We start from the raw sequence: 19,111 nt of genomic DNA, 5'->3' as shown, positions 1-19,111 counted from the left end.
CCCCTAAAAAAAAATTTAGTAGTGTTAATTTTTTTCGTAAAAATTTGTTTTATGTTGCGGTTTTATATCAGAAAAAATTGGGCTACCCTAAAAACTTTCATGTTATTTCTTAATGGTCCAAAATACCAACTAGCCCAAATGGTCCAAAATGTTTAAGCTAACACCATTTAATTTATTGAAACAAAGAGGTATTAAGCCCAATAGTTTAATGAAGAAAACGGACGTAATTTGTGATCGTTGACTTCTCTCAATTGTCGAAGTCGACTCGTCTTCTGGCACTGATAGGATCGTCGACATTATCACTTTGCAATCCTTCTCAATAGATGTCACCTGCGGCCTACCGGAGGGAGAATTCTAGCTACCTCCTCCTTGGCTCCTCAATCACTATGAAACAAGTTATTATAACCAAAATACTCGATCCTATTATGTATTTAGGTTAATTCAAATTCCAATTTTTTGTCATTATGTTCGAAAAATTAGAAATTAACAATTAACTTTTTTAAATGAGGGATTTAGGGTTAATACTTAATGATTATTTGTAGTTGAAACTTGAAATCAAGTTACAATTGATATATTTTGGTTGTAAGAGAAAATATATGATACGAGAGATGCAAAAAGATAGACCTGAAATTGGTATTAGTGAAACTAAAATAGGAAAAAGGTTGAATGAAGAGATTTCTCTTATTCGAGCTGGAAATACTAGATGGGGTTCACATTTTAGAAGAATTGTAAGTTTGGTGAACTTGTTTGCAAAAGTTCTTGCGGTACTTAAATATGTCAAAGAGGAGGGGTCCACTTTATCTAACCGTAATCAAGCAAAGGGTATTTTGTTATATTTCAAGACACTTGATTTTGTGGTTCTTTTACACTTGATGTTGGAAATTCTATGTCTCTCAGATACCTTGTCAAAGCATCTTCAAAAAAAGATCAAAAATATTTTGGAAGCGGCTTCGTTAGTAAAAAGGACAAAAAAGGATTGCTACTTTTTAGAAACGACGGGTTTCCATTAATTTGGAAGAAGGTATGTGCTTTTTGTGAAAATGATAGTATTGGAATTGTGGGTATGTTGGAATATTATGTTACCCCATACATGTGTAGGACCAATAAGACTAATCAACATCATTTTGAAGTTCTGATTATTAACATGATTTTGGATATGCAAATTCAAGAATTTGGGGATAGATTTAGTAAACTTGGCACGGAGTTGATGGATAACATGGCGGCTTTGAGTCCTTGTGACTCATTTTCTAGTTTTGGTAAAGCAAAATTGTTAAAGCTAATCGAGATATACAAAAACGACTTTGTCGATTCAAAAAGGCACAACTTAATGGGCAACATGATATCTGTTATCACTCTTTGCTCCATGATGAGAAATTTTTCAACTTGAAGAGAATTACAGACCTCTCTTGTTTGTTGGTGGAAACCGGGAAGCACATCTCTTTTCATTTGGTTTATAAATTAACAAAACTAACTTTCTTTTTGCCTGTCTCAACCACAATCGTTGAACAATGTTTTTCTGCAATAAAGTTCTTGAAGACTGATTTGCGTAATAGAACAGGTGACGATTTTATGAATGGTGCCTTGATTTGTAGTGTTGAAAAAGAAGCACTAGAAAATATTAAGACTAAAAATGTAATTACTCGTTTTTGTAAAATGAAATTGCGTTTTTTATATTTTTTCGTTATTGTATATCACAAACAAAAAATTAGATACCCCTTTACTTTGACCCTGGCTCCGCCACTGTGTGTGAGTACGATATAGAGCTCTTTCTTACCACGAAGATATATTGAGTCAGGTTCTTAATTAGAAGTTTCAAAAGTTGGTTCAAAAACTGTTTTATTTTTCATGCGTTGTGTTTCAACATAATATTCTTCTTATTTTTACAATTAGTCAAGTAGCTTACAGTGTCTTGCAAAGCCAGGGTTATGGAAACTCTTACTACACTTACCGCTATTCATCTTGTTGTTTTCGGACTTTCATTTTTCATCTTTGCAGAGATATCAAAATGCAAAGAATGTCATCATGTCATGTAAATTTTTTTTAATTTTTTTCCATTTTTATGTAGAAAATAAACTAAAAATAAATTCTTTTTTGGGTTTTTTAATGTAGAAAACAGAAAAAAAAATATTTTTGAACTTTTTCTCATATATTTGTTTTAAATGTAATACATAAAATAAAACAGAAAAAAATTAACTGAAAAGCTAAAAAATTTCTGATTTTTAAGAAAGAATGCAAAATTTTGACTTACCTCCTTTCCAAGCTTAAAATGAAACATTGTCCTTAATGCTAAGAGAGGAATGCACAACTCAATAAAGTTGATAAAATAAAAACTTTGATGCTAGGAAAGAATATACTTGATATATTGAAAAAAAATTAATTTTGAAGAAGGTGTTAGAGAAAAAGTTGAAATTCAGCAACCTAGAAGATCCTCTATCTAACACCGTGATTTTTTGTGGAAAATTTTCTTTTATGTTAAACATTTTTAGATCAGAAAACGTTGTTGGAAGTATTATTTAAAATTGAATGAAAATATCAAAAATGACACGTTTAATTTTAAAACATGTCCTTCAAAATGAAGTACTGTAATTTCAAACCATGACACTCCAAACCAAATGTAAAATGAAAACATCACATGAGTCCAAACCAAATGTAAAATGAAAACATCACATGAGTCTCAAAAATAGTATTATCTAAAAACATCTAATAACAACTAGCCCAAAGATTCCCATCCTCCTTTAGCCATCAAATATGTGACAACCCGAAGTTATCCATCGCCGAAACCCAATTCGTCCATAAGACCCGTTTTTAGCAATTTGTTTTCAATTTCGTAATTAAATTAAGTCATTAATTTGAAATTATTATTATGACTTAATGGGTGTCTCAACGCGTTTAGAACTTATTTTAGCACCCTATTCTATTAATCGGAAAAATTTTAGAATCAACCATATCGGGTTACGGCAACTTTATCGGGTGTGACCAAAAGCCACGTCTAACGTCGGTATCGGGTAGAATTCCGCCGTGTCCAAATCTTAGACACTATTTAAAGACGTTTAAGCTTCCATTTGAAGCTTTTCCCATCTCTCAATACTCTCTCTCTAACCTCTCTGCTCAAACCAAAGAACTAGGTCCAAAAACATCAATTTAAGGCTCAAATCCATTAAGCTAACTTCTCTAACTCATAGTATAGCGCCATAGGCCTTCAAATTCGTGTTTATGACTTGGAAAAGGACCATCTTCATGAGTTTACGGCCATGGATTATGCTTGGGCCATAAACTCGAATAAAATGGGTTTTTATGTCTTTAAACCTCTCCAAACCAATTTTGGGACTTAGATACGACTATATGGCTTACCAATTCGGACTTAGAACACCCTAAACATCATTTTTGAGGAGTAAACATGAGTTTACTGCCTAAGAACATGCTTGGGCCATAAACTCATCATCTATGGAGAGTAAACTCAAAATCAAGTGTTTAAAAACCATTTAAACACACAATTAGCCTTGGAATAAATCCTAGAACCAACCAAAATCAATTTGGAGACCTTGAACATGATGAAATCCCTCCATTTGAGAGTTTACGGCCATAACCCCCCAAGAAAAGGTTCCAGGGCTGTAAACTCATATTAATAAGTCAAAAGGTGCCCAAAATTCATCGTAAGGCTTGGAAAAATAGTTTAAATCACATGTGATTGTCCTAGCATCACCAAATAAATTAAGGAATGGGTATGGGGGAGTTTACGGCCATAAACTCCATGTTTACTGCCGTAAACTCCAATAAATGGTCCTTAAGTGAGTTTAATCCATTCCAAGGCCCTAGATTATATCCTAGCTAATTTTCCCAAGTGTTATCATGCCATTTAGCATAAAAAATGCCTCAACCATGAGTTCACGGCCGTGAAATCATGTGTGTGTAGTGTATAGGGCCGTAAACTCCATAAGGAGTTTACTCTTGAAGAGTAAACTCATTTCCTAAGTCCCACACGTCCGAAAACGTCACCCGGGTCACTCCAAACACTTATTTTGAAGTGTTTTCGTGTCTTGGAGTATATTATAATATCTAATTAGTGATTTAAAATCTAATTAGATATATTTGTATATCATTTCATATTACATAGGAACCTTGTGTGTTAACAAGCCCCGAACCAACGTTTAGGATCCAAACTGACGCGTTTCTCAACCGGTGAGTTCATACCCCTACCCTTTTTCAATGGTTTTTCAATGTTTTCAGGGGGGGGGGGGGAATACAAGCAAAAGTAAAAGAATATCTTGTACTTAAATTCATTTTTTCATTTAAATGGTTTCATAATCCGCACACTTTTAAGAATTGAAAACATATTAACAAACGGTTTAACTTATAGAATTGTTCTTCAAAACCTATTTCAATTCTTATTATATAGTGTTATACTTTATACTTCACAATTGATTGTTCACACTTTTACTGATAGAAATCATAGAACATTGTATTGTCCTTAATAAAAGACCCCTAAGGATCGAGTGTGAAGGACATGTATCATTAGAACTTAGTCAGTTATAGATACTACTCCCCTAGACACTAGAGTAAAGAGTAATCTTAAAGATTGGAGACACGTCCTTTGTAACACTTCCCTTGGCACGAGAGAGTGGAGGACTGTCCCTGTAACCAGAATCTCCAGAAGGGAGAACGTGACTTGAGTGTATAGATCTATATGGGACTGACTATCCCGCACCTGGCTGCTAGCTACAGCCGAAGCGCAAGGTTCAAGGGTGACAAAAGTCATAAAAAGATACTGACCACGGCTCGAGTCATATCTAGTCTGAAGTATGGTTAAGGACTCGCAATCAAGATTATGAACACTTTGCAGGCATTTATTAGTTTTATATATGTATTAAAACTAATGTACATTTAAAGGTAATCAGACTTTCAGGAGACTCCACACACACACTTTAAGTATGGTGGATACTTGTACATTAGTTTCAGATTCGGTAACAATTCACACACATTTAGCAAAATATGGGATTTTCCTGGGGAAACATTTGTACATAACCAGATACGTGTAACAAACCAGATAACTAAAGTTTACATTTCACAAGGGTAAACATGTTTTCAGTGTACATCTTTACATTACATTTTGGGATTCAATAACCAACATTTAGGAAAATATGGGATTTTCCTGGGGAAAACATTTGTACATAACCAGATATGTGTAACAAACCAGATAACTAAACTTTACATTTCACAAGGGTAAACATGTTTTCAGTGTACATCTTTACATTACATTTTGGGATTCAATAACCAACTTTTAAGAAAATATGGGATTTTCTTGGTGCTTAACATTTTTAGAAACGGAAAGGAGCTTGTACATTTTTCACAAATCAAAACCGCTTATGAACTCACCAGCTTTATGGTGATTTTTAAACTGCTTGTATTCTCAGGTCCATATTAGACAAGTACCCAACGATCCTTTTAACGAAGGCGAAGAATGTAGAAGACACGTCTTTACTTTTGCTCATATGATATGTATATGTATAACGTATGTAACTCTTTATTTTTAGACAATGTAAATAAATCTATGTAATGTAAAGTTTTGTGTTTACTATGCTTACTATGTACATTGGTTGCGATATTCATGACGTCCTCCACCCCGGAACGTTTCCGCCTTTGGTTTCCGGGTGTGACAAAATATCATGCTACATGTCCAATGCAACCATAACAACAACCAAGAACATGTGTTAGCATTGGCATAATGAGTCACCTCAAGCATAGGGATAAGAAAGCAACATACATTGTACATCAAGTATAATCAAATAAACAATCCATGTCAAACAAACATCAAATATCGACATAATTATTAATATATTAATTATATATTAATTTGGAAACCCTAAACATTTCGTGGGCTTTGGACTGCACAGTTCTCATGTCATGAGAATATATTCTCACATCTTGATAACTCTCATTTCATGAGAATTAATTCTCACCTCGTGAGAATATGTTTTCACCCAACTTCACTACAAATTCAATCAGTCATAATTTCTTCATTTGAACTCCGTTTTCGGCGTTCTTTATAAGCATGTAAATGTATTGACGAGTTCCACAACCATATCTAATTAATTTTGACTTAAAACATGTCAAACTAAAACTATAATTTATGCAAGAAGCCTGGAATATTTATTTTCCCATCTTACCTTTTTTCTTCCAAGCACAAATCGAAGGCTTTAATCACTTATCCAACATTATCATCATCTAATAAGGTCTAAACCCGATTACCTTAAATCCCAAGGCCTTTACTTGATCAGTTTATTGTTCATAATCCTAGAATAAGAAACTTCTCGAAACAAGATGTTACATATTATGTAAAACATTACGTGGGTAAATAATCCAGATGTGAAAAGGAAGTGGATGTGATAACACTATAATGATGGTGCATATGATGGGAAATTTAATCAATGAGGAGAGTTTATTGTTAGAGGAGTAGAAAATGATAGTACTCGCTTATCTAAGAAAATGAATCCTATAAATATGGTTTTAAATTGTAATGCACTCTCAATCTAAACATTCGTCTCAAATGTGAGAGGCTTCTTCCGATAGCTTATAATACATCAAATCTGTTAACATTAGTTTTATTTCATAATCACTATACATATAATTTCGCTAAATAATATTATCACCTTTCAAAATAATAGCTTTATTGGAAAACAACTTATTATTAGATAGTTATTTATATAAATCTTATTTTTGTATCATAGTTATATTACTTGTGATGTGTAATACAATGAGGATCATATGAAAGGGAACTTCCTTACCAAAGGTTTCCTACTCAGCTTTCACGTACCGACTATTCCCCTGTTGCGAAAATGAGGTTATGCTTCATGATGTAACGCACGCAGATTCAGGCTACTCAATTTAGAGACAGTAAGAATTAAAAATGACTTTTTGATAAAAGATTATTTAGAATAAATAATCTTAACCAAGTTATAATATATGTCACAAGGATTCTGTACGTATAAAGAATGCTGAAATTCGAATTATAACGAAGAAGTTATGACTTGTCAAAGTTTTACGACTAAACCGATATGACGCCGCGTAATGTAAAAAGTGAAATCGAATGAGTAAGTTATGATTTTTTCTTAGATTTAGCATAGAAGTGCACAACCCGGAAATCTAATTTTAGATCGCTCGATTTTTAGCCGACATAACCTAAACAAGAATCAAAGATCTCGTTAATAGGAGCTCAATGGTATAAAGAGAAACGAAATCGGATGTCGGATGACAAGTTTATGATTTTTTAATGGACTTTAACTGTGTAAGCCTATTAAAATATAACTTTAAAAATAAAGTCAAAATTATCTGACAGAGTCTAAACGAAAGTTGTAGATCACGTCGCTACCTACGCGTGGTTATAAAGAATGTCAAAAAAGAGTTGGTACGCGAAAGTTACGAAATTTAGAAGATAATTAATGTTTGGGATTTACTAGGTACTAAGGCATGGCAAGATATGGGCCACACCTTCTTACCTATGGATTGGAACGAGATCGCAACACGTGGTTGGAGTACGCCCCGATATTTTGTGTCGCTCGCACTCAGCAAGCAGTTTGTGGGAGCTCCAGGGGAGCTGGACAGCCCACTAGATGTAGAGATAGCAGATGATAGGACCGTACGGGTTGCGAAGGTTCATCAGGGATGTACACTACAATTATTTGATGAACAGTTTTCTGTGGATTTAGTCCCTATTCCCCTGCGACGGAATAAGGTTATAGTGGGTATGGACTAGTTGAGCCCCAATGGGGCAGTGATAGATTACGAGCAGCAACTTATCCGGGTTCGGACCCCAAGTGGGGTAGGTTTAGTGATTTAGTGCGAGAGACCACAGAGTGGACTAACTTTATGTTCAGCAGCGAGAGCGAGGAGCTACCTTCAGTAGGGTTGCGCATGTTATGTCGCCTATGTTACGGATACCCGGGATAACGGTAAGTCGACCGTGGATGATGAACTGATCGTATGGGAGTACCCGGACGTATTCCCAGGGGATTTTTTTGGGTACCTCTAGAGAGACAGGTAGAGTTCAGGATTGACCTAGTCCCTAGTGCGACTCCGATTGCCAAGGTACCATATCAGCTGGATCCTCCCAAGATGCACGAGTTGTGTACACTGCTGCAAGAGCTATTAGACATTTGGAAATATGGTGCATCCATTTGAATACTTCCAACTGTCCACAAGCGACCAATCTTTGGCGAACCTTAGATTGTCCTTGGCAGTTGTTTAATTAGTTTAGTCAAATCTCGATTCTATTCCCTTTTTCCCTCTAAATGCCCTAGACATTTGGAAAATTTTGGAACGGTTAAATATTACAGCATATGCAATCGATCCTATACCTGAAGTGTGTGGGATACGATTCATAATGAAAAACATGATACTTTACCAGTTTATTGCTATAATATTGCCATAATATTTCTATTTGCTGTGTTCTCAAAATTCGAACTATGAAGAGGGATGCCGTAATCATAATCGAACTTTGAGAATTCAAATAATAAATATATCCTTGACTAAATTCAATTTAACAATTTCTCGATCTAAGCTTTTAGATTGGAAACGAAGTACGGCATTCTCTCCCTTAATTATAGCAAAAAACAACTTTTCAACCCCTGCAAGTTTGCAAAGTGAAACTTTTGTTTTGCTATAATTAATATTGCCAACTTGCAATACTTAAATAATAATAATCATGCTCCCACTAACATGATGATTATATCCATTCCAGCATAACAGTTATACTCCCACTAGCTTTGACACGTATTCAGAAAACAGTTGGACTTCTAAAAGACAATACTTATTGACTTCAAAAGTTCATATTTCCAATACGACGTGCTTCGATAAGCCATTATCTAAGCTTCTCAAACTCACACACCTTTCCTTAGACAACTCACATGTGTGTCTAAACTAATTCAGAGCTTATATTACTAAATCCCAATTGTTCAGACTAATTGCCAAATCTCACAATTCAAACTATGAAGAAGGATGTCGTAGTCATAATCGAATTTGAGAATGCAATTTACATACTCGCTATCTCCTTAAAACCTCTCTTAGTGAAAGCGTTTCCACACAATCATTTTCTTGAAGGAGAGAAACCTTATGACAGGTAGATTTTATGGTGCATGTGTTCCTATCCATGTGAGTTTGTCATAAGCATAATCATAAGATAATGTTTGTGATGAATTCAAACTCCTATGGACAGAACTTGTTCATTCTTAATTTCTTGCCATCAAGGGTCCCCCATTACTTCCATGTTATTTAGCAGCTCACCTATGCCAGTCAATGTACTTTCATTGAATAAGGTGTTCACCCTTACGCAGCCTATTGACAACTCGTAGAACTCATATGCATAATCAACTTAATTGGATTGGCACAGAAACAAGAATACGTCAACACAGTAGGTTACAAACCTCAAGTCGTGTGCTAGTGGCTAATAATAGGTTTATTCTTGATTAGTTCTTGAAACCTTTATTCAAGATCATTTAGACTCCCACTGACCTCTTGACATATCAGATTCTTTTGTCAAGAAACATTTCTTGATAAACAAATATTCAAGAGTTAGTGCGGATTCTTATCAAGACAAACCATATCACCCAATTGATCTTAGTTAGTCTTTGTCTTGACCTCTTGACATATCATATTCTTTTGTCAAGAAACATTTCTTGATAAACAAATATTCAAGAGTTAGTGTGGATTCTTGTCAAGACAAACCATATCACCCAATTGATCTTAGTTAGTCTTTGTCTTTTCCAAGACATCACAATTTACCAATTTCAACCGTGTAGGAGTAAGAAAAACAATTTTCTACTTCACATTTGATGAGTGTGTTAGACCTTCTTAAAACGTGTCACTCAATTCACAATCTAGGAGTACAACTCTAAGATTGATTTTGGATTGAAGTACGATACATCTTATTGACTTAACCATTTCAACAATTCCCGATTCCTCTTCTTAGCCATACTAGTACACTAAGATGTCCTTAGAGGATCAATTGTGATATGGCTCTTAATCATTAAGACGATCATAAAATAGATACGAAAGTACTCTCCCTTCTTCTTAGATTGGAGAAACTTTTATCTTTCTGCCTAAATGATTCTTCTTATTCGTTCTGCCATTCATTGAAACTTTTCAGTGATTCAGAATTACATTTAATCTTGTAAGTACAATCACACTTATTAGACTTTTAGTAAATTATGACGAATAGTCTTATTGTTAATTATGGTGGATTTCACTAGTGCACAACATTGTGTTCTAGTTCTTTAGTCCTTCACTTGACTCACATACTTGTGTGATCAATGAATTACTCTTAATTTCCTAAGTACCAAGATTTCCGTACATCACACAATACAAGTTGTATGATTTCAAGTTTCTTTCTAATTGAAACTTGGGTGATAAGAATCTTTCCTTACTTAGAAAATTTTGACATTGCCATAAATAACATAACTAAGAATCACATCCATTTATTGAAATACACATACATCAATTTTTCACAACGATTTCATTGCAAGGATATATATATATATATATATATATATATATATATATGTATGTATATATATATATATATATATATATATATGTATATATAAGAGAAATCAAAATTTTATTTTATTCATAAAAGCAGCGGAAGACATGTCCTTACAATGCAAAATCAACTGAAAAACTATGTAATCAAATATTCCTAACAACTCTATCATAACTTTCTAAGCTCAAAATCTGATCTTTGAATCCATGCGATCGTGATCCATTTCTTCGTGATCAGACTCATCTTGCTTTTCCATTCAAACTTCCTCTCTTTTCTCTGATCCTGCAAAACATTCAAATGTAATCTTATCACGTTATGTATTAAGAATCAATGAATAGGAACTTAATGGAGTTAAATAGTGGATTTTACCTGAAGTAGAACCATACTTCTTGACTCTCCCATCTCTTAGATTCTTCAGGTTCTTTGGGCAACTTTGTATCCAACGCCCCTTCTCTTGGCAGCAGAAACAAGTGGCTTATTCTGGAGCGACCGCAGAAGCATGGTTGGTTGAGATACCAGACAAATATGCTCCATTACTTTGCCAGATCATTTCTGATTTAGCAGCAATAAGCATGTAAGTTAGGTCAATGAGGGTCGCGTCAAGATCCTGTTGGATTAATGTCTAAATCCATAATTATATTTGGTATGTACTTGACCCGACCCGGCATGGTCCATTTGGGTTGCACTTCACCGGCACAATTTATATGGATAGTCTTTTAAGAGAAGTATATTTATAATTAATATTAATATATTATAAGTTCTAATATCTTAATATGGAATCATATTATTTAATTAGTATTGATCAAGATTTAATTTAGAATTAATTAAGTGATCAAAAGTAACTAATTAAATATGGACTCTTATATATATGGAATGGGCCAAGTTCATTTAGGTTGGGCTAAGCTTTTATGGATAGTCCATGGAGCTTTTAACCCATGGATCCTATGTAAATGAAAGGTCATGGGTATTAGGGTTTACATGGATGTAACCCTAATCCTCCATAATATATAAAGGGGTCCTTGGCTCACAAAATTGGCACAAGTGTGTGAAAATAAGAGTGGGCCAATTTTAGTGTGCATACATATTCTCTCAAGTTCTTCCAAGGTGTTTTGGTGATTTGTGATTCCATTTGAGGCTTCCACACTATTGGGGCTAAGCTCTTAAAGCTTGAAGACATCAAGCTACATCAAAAGGTATGTCATCTAACTAGAACTTTGTAGTATAGGTACTTCATAATTTGCTAGTTAGGATGAAACCTTAGAATAGTTAATATTTGCATGTATAATAGAGAAAACATAGATCCCAGGTTTATAGGGTTGCATGTACACCATACGAGTGTTAGAATGCTCAAAACCCAACAGTGGTATCAAAGCCATGGGTTGTTTTCTGTTATATTGATGCAAATGTTTTATTTTCAAAGTTCAAAAAAAAAAAAGGAAAAAAAACATTACGTTTGTCAAATTTTAAGATAATTACTTGTTTTTGTGGAAAACTAATTATTAGTAAAATTTGAATCATTTGCTATATGAGTTGAATTAGGTCAAATTTAGTAAAAGATAAAATGATATGATTATTTTATTAGTTTTAAAAGTTTGATCTAAAGAGTTTTTTGAAACCTCCATAAGTTATGGATATTAAAAGGTTTTAAAAAAAAATTGATTCAAAGTTTTTTTATGGAGTTACAAAACTTGGTCTTAATGTTTTAAAGAATTCGATAACTTTTTCTTAAGTTATGGAACATGAAAAGTTTCATCATAAAACAAACATTAAACTCCATAAGTTATGGAATCCAAAAGTTTTCAAGAGTTACAAAACTTGCCCTCAAGTTTTGGAATTTGGAAAAAGTTTTTATGAAAACAAAAAAGAATTGAATTCTAAAACTCTTGGGTTCATAACTTAAACAATTAATTAAATGGTTTTAATTTTGAATTTAATAATTGAAATTATGATGTTTTTATTGAATAATTCAATTAACTCTTATGGACTTTATTAATAGATAATTAACATGTTTAATTAAAAGAGAATGAATAATTCCATAATGACATGATTTAAGTTTAATTAAATTAAGAGTATAGTTTAATTACTAGATCAAACGACCAAGTATTTTAAATGTCTAAAATACACCCTTATACTATTATAATATTAAAAGTTTAATATATTATATGTATAAGAGCAAGTCGTCTTACCATTAGTAGGCCTCATTCACGAAGCCGGTCTATAAGAGGGGTATAAGCTTACTACCTATAAAATGGTAGTTTAATGGATGTCCACTCTCGCCCACCGCTTCCATGACCGGTGGAGGGTTGTTAGCCGAACAGGTAGGACAAGGACTATACTTTTCCCTTCATTATAAGTATAATGATAAATACTAAGTAACTAAACACTTATAAATTCCCAATCTTAGTTACTTAGGAAAATATGAATAAGGTGCTATTCCATGAAATTACACTTTGCACTTTGTTTAAGCTGTTAGTGGAGCGTGCGTGGTTAACCGACACACTAACCTGGAGTTAACAAGGTAGGAAAAGGGTAACTTAATGTTTATCATAGTATTGTTGGAGCGTGTGTGGTTAACCGGCACATCGATTGAGGGGTAAATATTATGGGTACCAAGTATATTTGCATGGTTACTTCACACCTTGTTTTGTGATCCTCGGCATCCCAGTCACAAAACCTGAAGGGCACACTCGAGATTGAAACATGCCATTGAAAAGTTCAATGAATCTCAAAAGAATCTAGGAGTTTCAAAACCAATTAAAACCTATTAATACATTCAGTTTATCTTGGTGGAAATTGGTGAATCATCATTCACCTACCTTTAAATATTTTATAGCTTGGATTACGGGATCCCTCTTCCCAGTTATAAAATAGTTTGTTGGATCCTAGCCTTATTATTTCATATTGGGTGTTATATTAAGGACTTAAATCAACTTTACTTGAATTTCTCCCATTGTTGATGTCTGGTTTAGACAAAAATGATCTTCGCAAACCAAGCTTTCCTAATAAATATGACTTCCCGAGTTTGGCTCATGGAAATCATAATTCTCTTCCTCCACCTCCTCTAATTATTCTCCCTGACCCACAAGCTCAAAGACTTGAATAGTTCAAGATCACTCAATCTCTATCCACAATGAAAGATAAAGGTGGAAGTCCTATTTTCACTCATGTCTTAGGACTAAAGTCACACATTGACAGGTTGAGAATGTTGGGTGTCGTCGTCCTAATGAAGTTGGCTATTGACTAGGTCTTTCAGTCACTTTCTGAGTCATATAGAAAGACTACTATGTGACAGGTCACAACATGACCATAATGGATCTTTCTTATTTGCTTATTGCTGCTGAATCAGAAATGATTTGGTGCAATAGTCAAGAAAATATGGATGGAAAGTCTATTTCTCAAACTTCCATGGACATGGATAATGGTAACATTGGAAGTCCAGAAAAGCTTTCTCTTCCCAATGGAAAGGGATCGGCCTTGGTCAACCTGGTTGAACGGAAGGTAAAGAGAAAGTCTAAGTCTGGAATAGCCTTTTGTACCATTCCCGAAGAGTCTATATGTTTTCATTGTGAAGAAAAGGGGAATTGGAAGCGAAGCTGCCCAAGCTACCTGAAAGAAAGAAGAATCAAAAAGTTTGACTCTGCTTCAGGTAAGTCCACTATCAAACTCTGTTAAGTTCCCAGTTGATGACTCTTAATACAAAATATGACTCGGTTGCATTTTGATATTTAGTAGGATCAAGCAAATGGAAGGAAACTTAAAGAAAAGAGTATGCTGAATTGGATCGCGAAAATGGATTTCAATCGCTTGGTTGAAGATCGGATTCTTGAGCTACTTTTAGGAGTTACGATAAATTGCTAGGAAACATTTAATAACATAGTTTTCATTTCAAGTTGCAGTATAAGGAAAAGGTTTTCTGCATTTTTATAAATAAATAAAAGTTTTACTTTATATCTCCTTGCAATGGCATTTATGAAAACTTGATGTTTGTATGTTTCTAGCAATATTAGAAATATGAATTTGATTCTTTCGTATGTGGTAGTGTCTAAATTTACCAAATAAGGAAAGATTCTCATCACCCAAGTTTCAATTGGACCGAAACTTGGAATCATACAAGTTGTATAGTATGATGTATGAGAAGTTTCATTTTGGAAAATTAAGACTAGTTCCTTGTTCACATGTATATGTGACTCAAGATAAGTACTAAGGGATCAAGTACACATTCTTGTGCACTAGCCAAAGTTCACCACAAAAGATGGATAAGACTATTCGTCATGATTTACTAAGGTTTAGTAAATATGATTATACTTACAAGCTTAAGTATAATTCTGAGACATTGGAAAAGCTCCAAATGTATGGCAGGGTGAATAAGAAGAATGAAATTAGGAAAAAGGATAAAAGTTTCTCAAATCTGAAAAGATGGGAGAGTACTTTAGTATCATGTATATATGGTCATCTTAATGATTAAGAGACCTTATCACAATTCATCCTCTAAGTGCATTCAGATAGCTAAGAAGAGGGGTCGTGAATTGTTGAAGTGGTTAAATTAAGAAGATGAGTCATACTTCGTTCCAAAACAAATCTTAGAGTCATACTCCAAGATTGTAACTTGAGCGACATATCTTAAAGAAGGTTTATAACACTTGTTAAATGTAAGAGTAAAACTTTTCTACTCTTGTACATTTGAAATTGGTAAGTTGTCATGTTTTGGATAAAACAAAGACTAACTAAGGCCAATTGTGTGAAGTGTTAGTCCTGATTAGAATCCACACTATTTCCTTGAATATTTGGCAAGCAAGTCTTATAGGTCAAGAAGACAGTGGGAGTCTAACAAATCCTGATATAATTTTAAGAACTAATCAAGAATAAAACCTGTATTTCATCACTAGCACACAACTTGAGGTTTATAACCTATTGTATTGACATTTCTGTGCCAATTCCAGTTAAGTTGGTGAGAACATTTGAGTTCTACATGTTCTCAATTTTTTGCATAACTACTTGGAAGCAATGGCGGGCCCTTGTGCTGCCAGGTGGCAAGAGGTTAAGATTGCAAAAGTTCAATCCATATGAGTTAGGATTTGTCACTAACCTAGTCTTGTGATTATGGTTTTGACAAATTCACGTGGATAAGAACACATACACCATAAAATCTAAGGGTCATAAGGTTTTTTTTTTTTTTTTTTTTTTTTTTTTTTTTTTTCCGATTCATGAAAATGATGGTGAGTAAACACTTCCACCAAGTAGATTTTAAGTAAGATAGCAATTGTAATCTTTGGATTCTCAAAGTCGTTAGTGGAGCATGCATGGTTATCCGACACTCTAACATGGACTTATGAGAAATGGAAAAAGTCTAAACAATTGAGACTATGATTACGACATCCCTTTTCATAGTTCTGAAATTGTTTATACACACCTGTGAGTTATCTAAAATAAGGTGTATGATTTTGATAAAGTCTTATCAAAGCAATCTAGTATCAAAAATCAGAACTTTGGTAAGAAATTAAAAGTGTATTGACTTCTAGAAGTCCATTTGTTTTCTAGATACATATCAAAGCTAGTGGGAGCACAAGTGTTATGCTAATAATCATCATGTTAGTGGGAGCATGATAATTATGATAAGTATTGCAAGTTAGAAATGTTAATTATAGAAAACAAAAGTTTCAATTCGTGAGGCTGTATGGGTTGAAAAAAGTTGTTTTGTTATAATTAAGGGATAGGAAATTATACTTGATGTCAATTCTAAAAAGCTTAGCATGAGATTTTAAGCTTAGATTGAGATTTTAATCATCTTTAGTCAAGAATATATATATGAATTTCATGTTGGATTGGTTCAACTTAAGGAAATTCTATATACTGCATTCTCAAAATTCGATTATGATTACGACATCCCTCTTCATAGTCAAATTTTGTAGAACATGGCAAATAAAAATATTGTAGCAAAAGGCTGGTCTATAACCATGTCTTTATGTAAGACATCATGAATCGTGTCTCATTTTCTTTGGGTACAAGATCGAATACATGTGCTATAATATTTATCCTTTCTAAATTTTCCAAATGCCTTGGGGCATAAAGGAGGGAAAGGTTTAGAATTGGATTTGACTAAAGTGATTAAGCAATTGTCGAGGACAATCTAAGGTTTTACCAAAGATTGGTTGCTCAAGGACAATTGGAAGTATATTCTAAATATTGGAAGGACCATATTGACATAGTCTGAAAAGAGACAACTCTTGTTCAAAAGTGGTAGTTAAAATGGGAACATGGATTTATCTCCATAGGTGGAATTTATTTGTGTTAGAAAACTTAATGCAATATAAGACTTTGTTTCATGGAGTTGATCTCCATTAGAATACTCTGTAATGTCTGTTGACAAGTCCTTGTGACTTTGTGCATGATCATTACAAGAGATTCAGTGCATCTAAATTTAAAATATAAACAGATTTCAATAAATGATAGGAATTTGGAATTCTTAAATTTTTCCAATAATGATTTGGGAGTGTGAAAAGAGAATCATTGAAATTATGTTCAATCGATCTAGTTCACAAAGTAAGGATCATAGACAAACATAGAGTGCATACTTGGTGTATGGAAAAGCTATTGTTTAAGAAAAACATAGTGTACATGCTTGGAGCATACGATAACTAGTGTTTTTAATTCAAGTATAAAGTTGATAAAACCGAAACAATGAATAATGAGTAATCAGTATGGTGATAAATAAAAGTGTTTATTTATATTCATAGGGTATGATACCATATTTGATTCATTTATTCTTGTGTTTCACTTTGCATCTTTTGACTTCCAGAATAACTAAGTTGCTCTTCCTGAATGATTAAGTTATTCAAACCATCCACAGTCGGTCATATGTTGGCCAAGCCAAGACTGAGTTGATTTGTTCAATCAGTCAGTCATCATAAATTGAAAATTGGGAAACAACAAATGGACAGAGAGAATGATTATAATTTATGTCTCAGTCCATATGATATCTAGAATGGAGGAATATATGATCCCTTATCTAATGGACAAGTCATTGACTAGGTCAGAGTTCGACAGCGACTTTAAGAGCTACGATTGCCAGTTAGGTTTTGAAGTCATACTCAACAATAGTTTTAGGGGCTGTTTGTTAGGCAGGAATGGAATAGAATTTGAGTGAAAAGAATTCCAATTCCCTCAAATTCCTTTGCTTGGTTCGTATTTAAGGAAAGGAAAAGGAATCCTAAATGAGATAATTTTCCTTCAAATGAAGGAAAGTTCATTCCTTCACCATGTTAATGGAATTAATTCCTTCATAACATGGAAAGTAGCAGATTACGATTTTTCCCTCACTAAACATGATTCATCAGGTAAACCTATCATATTCATCTTATTCGCGTGTAGTAGACAACCTTTCTTCTGCACCGCGTCTTCTCCACTTTGTCACAACCATTGTCCGACGAGCTTCATCACAAGTGATTTCTCTCTCTCTCTCTCTCTATGTGTGTGTGTATCTCTCTCTATCTTCATCGCCCTCTCTCTCTTTAATCACATGTTACATTCAAACCAAACAACCCCTTTTGAAGTCGACCCCAAATGCGGCTACTATGACATTGCTAGAGGGTTTCTTTTTCTTCAATCGCAACTGTGACCCTGTTGATATGATAATTTGAAAACAAATCCCTTTCTTTCTCTTCAATCGATGCTAATAACATTTTTATGGAATTAATCTTGCTCTAAAATTGTTTACTTCAGAGGAATGTGAAAAAAAACATGTAGTTTCTTGCCTAATCTTCTGCACACAGTTCGTTTTTAGTTTAGATGCATGTTATTTCGTTTTGAGATATTTTCCTTATACGAACTTAGTTTATCTTTGTTTTTTCTTTAATGTGTTTGGTTAATATATCTATTTTATTTACAAATAGGTGAAGAAGGTGGACATGCTTTATGGAGTGACTGTGGTCAGATATAATAACGTTAAGGATGAATTGATTCTAGATGGAATTAACAATGAGCTTGTTTCTCGATCTTCAGTCCTAATTAACCAGCTATTCTTTCACACATACGAGTTTCTATATCAAATTATCAATGTTCTCTGTTTTTTTTTTATCTATTTTTATCATTTTTGATAATGGTTTAGTGATTGTGATTTCGTATATGCAGAAATGTGTTATGAAGAACAAGGATACCCAAAATTTTCTTGATGGTAACTATGTGAGTAACAAGGGAAAGATAGAGTTCTGTTACAATTGAGTTCTAAAGTTTTCTTGAACTTTAATTACTATTGTACTTTGATTTTGGTCTTGTTTATGCATCAATTATATAAAATCCTGACTGTTTTTGTTTGTCAATATGATTAAAGTTCTTTTCTTACTATTTTTATAATTTATATAACGTATCTTTAAAAATGAGTTGAAAAATAATGTAAAATTAAGCAAAATAGACAAAAAGGACAATTTTGTCATTATACAAGGATTTAAATTCCAATTCCTGCCAACCAAACGTAATCTAGAATTAATTCCAATTCCATTTCCTGCCAACCAAACAGGATATGGAATTGGATTGAAATTCCCGACAGATTCCTTTTCCAATTCTAATTCCAATTCCTTCAACAAC

At 33.5% G+C, this 19,111-nt stretch overlaps 1 protein-coding gene across 1 annotated transcript; it reads left to right on the top strand.

Moving 5' to 3' along the window:
• The first annotated feature begins 608 nt into the window (after positions 1-608).
• LOC145089352 (uncharacterized) lies at positions 609-18,748 on the top strand. Its single transcript, XM_079027797.1, has 6 exons — positions 609-790; positions 898-1,061; positions 1,170-1,345; positions 1,390-1,632; positions 18,421-18,592; positions 18,636-18,748. Exons 1-6 carry the CDS (start codon positions 609-611, stop codon positions 18,746-18,748), a joined length of 1,050 nt encoding a protein of 349 aa, XP_078883923.1.
• Positions 18,749-19,111: the final 363 nt, after the last annotated feature.

Source organism: Lactuca serriola, chromosome 2 (assembly GCF_051521515.1).
Source record: "Lactuca serriola cultivar US96UC23 chromosome 2, Lser_US96UC23_V15, whole genome shotgun sequence".
Classification (NCBI taxonomy): Eukaryota; Viridiplantae; Streptophyta; class Magnoliopsida; order Asterales; family Asteraceae; genus Lactuca; species Lactuca serriola.
The sequence above is the reverse complement of the archived record's forward strand: the minus strand, read 5'-3'. Positions and strand labels throughout refer to the sequence as shown.

Bases quoted from the DNA above. Each gene is read 5' to 3' on its own strand.
- LOC145089352 (XM_079027797.1), top strand. From the start codon at position 609: ATGCAAAAAGATAGACCTGAAATTGGTATTAGTGAAACTAAAATAGGA. The intron at 1,062-1,169 runs GTATGTTGGAAT...TGCAAATTCAAG, and splicing joins TGATAGTATTGGAATTGTGG to AATTTGGGGATAGATTTAGT. The intron at 18,593-18,635 runs GTTTTTTTTTTA...ATAATGGTTTAG, and splicing joins TCAAATTATCAATGTTCTCT to TGATTGTGATTTCGTATATG.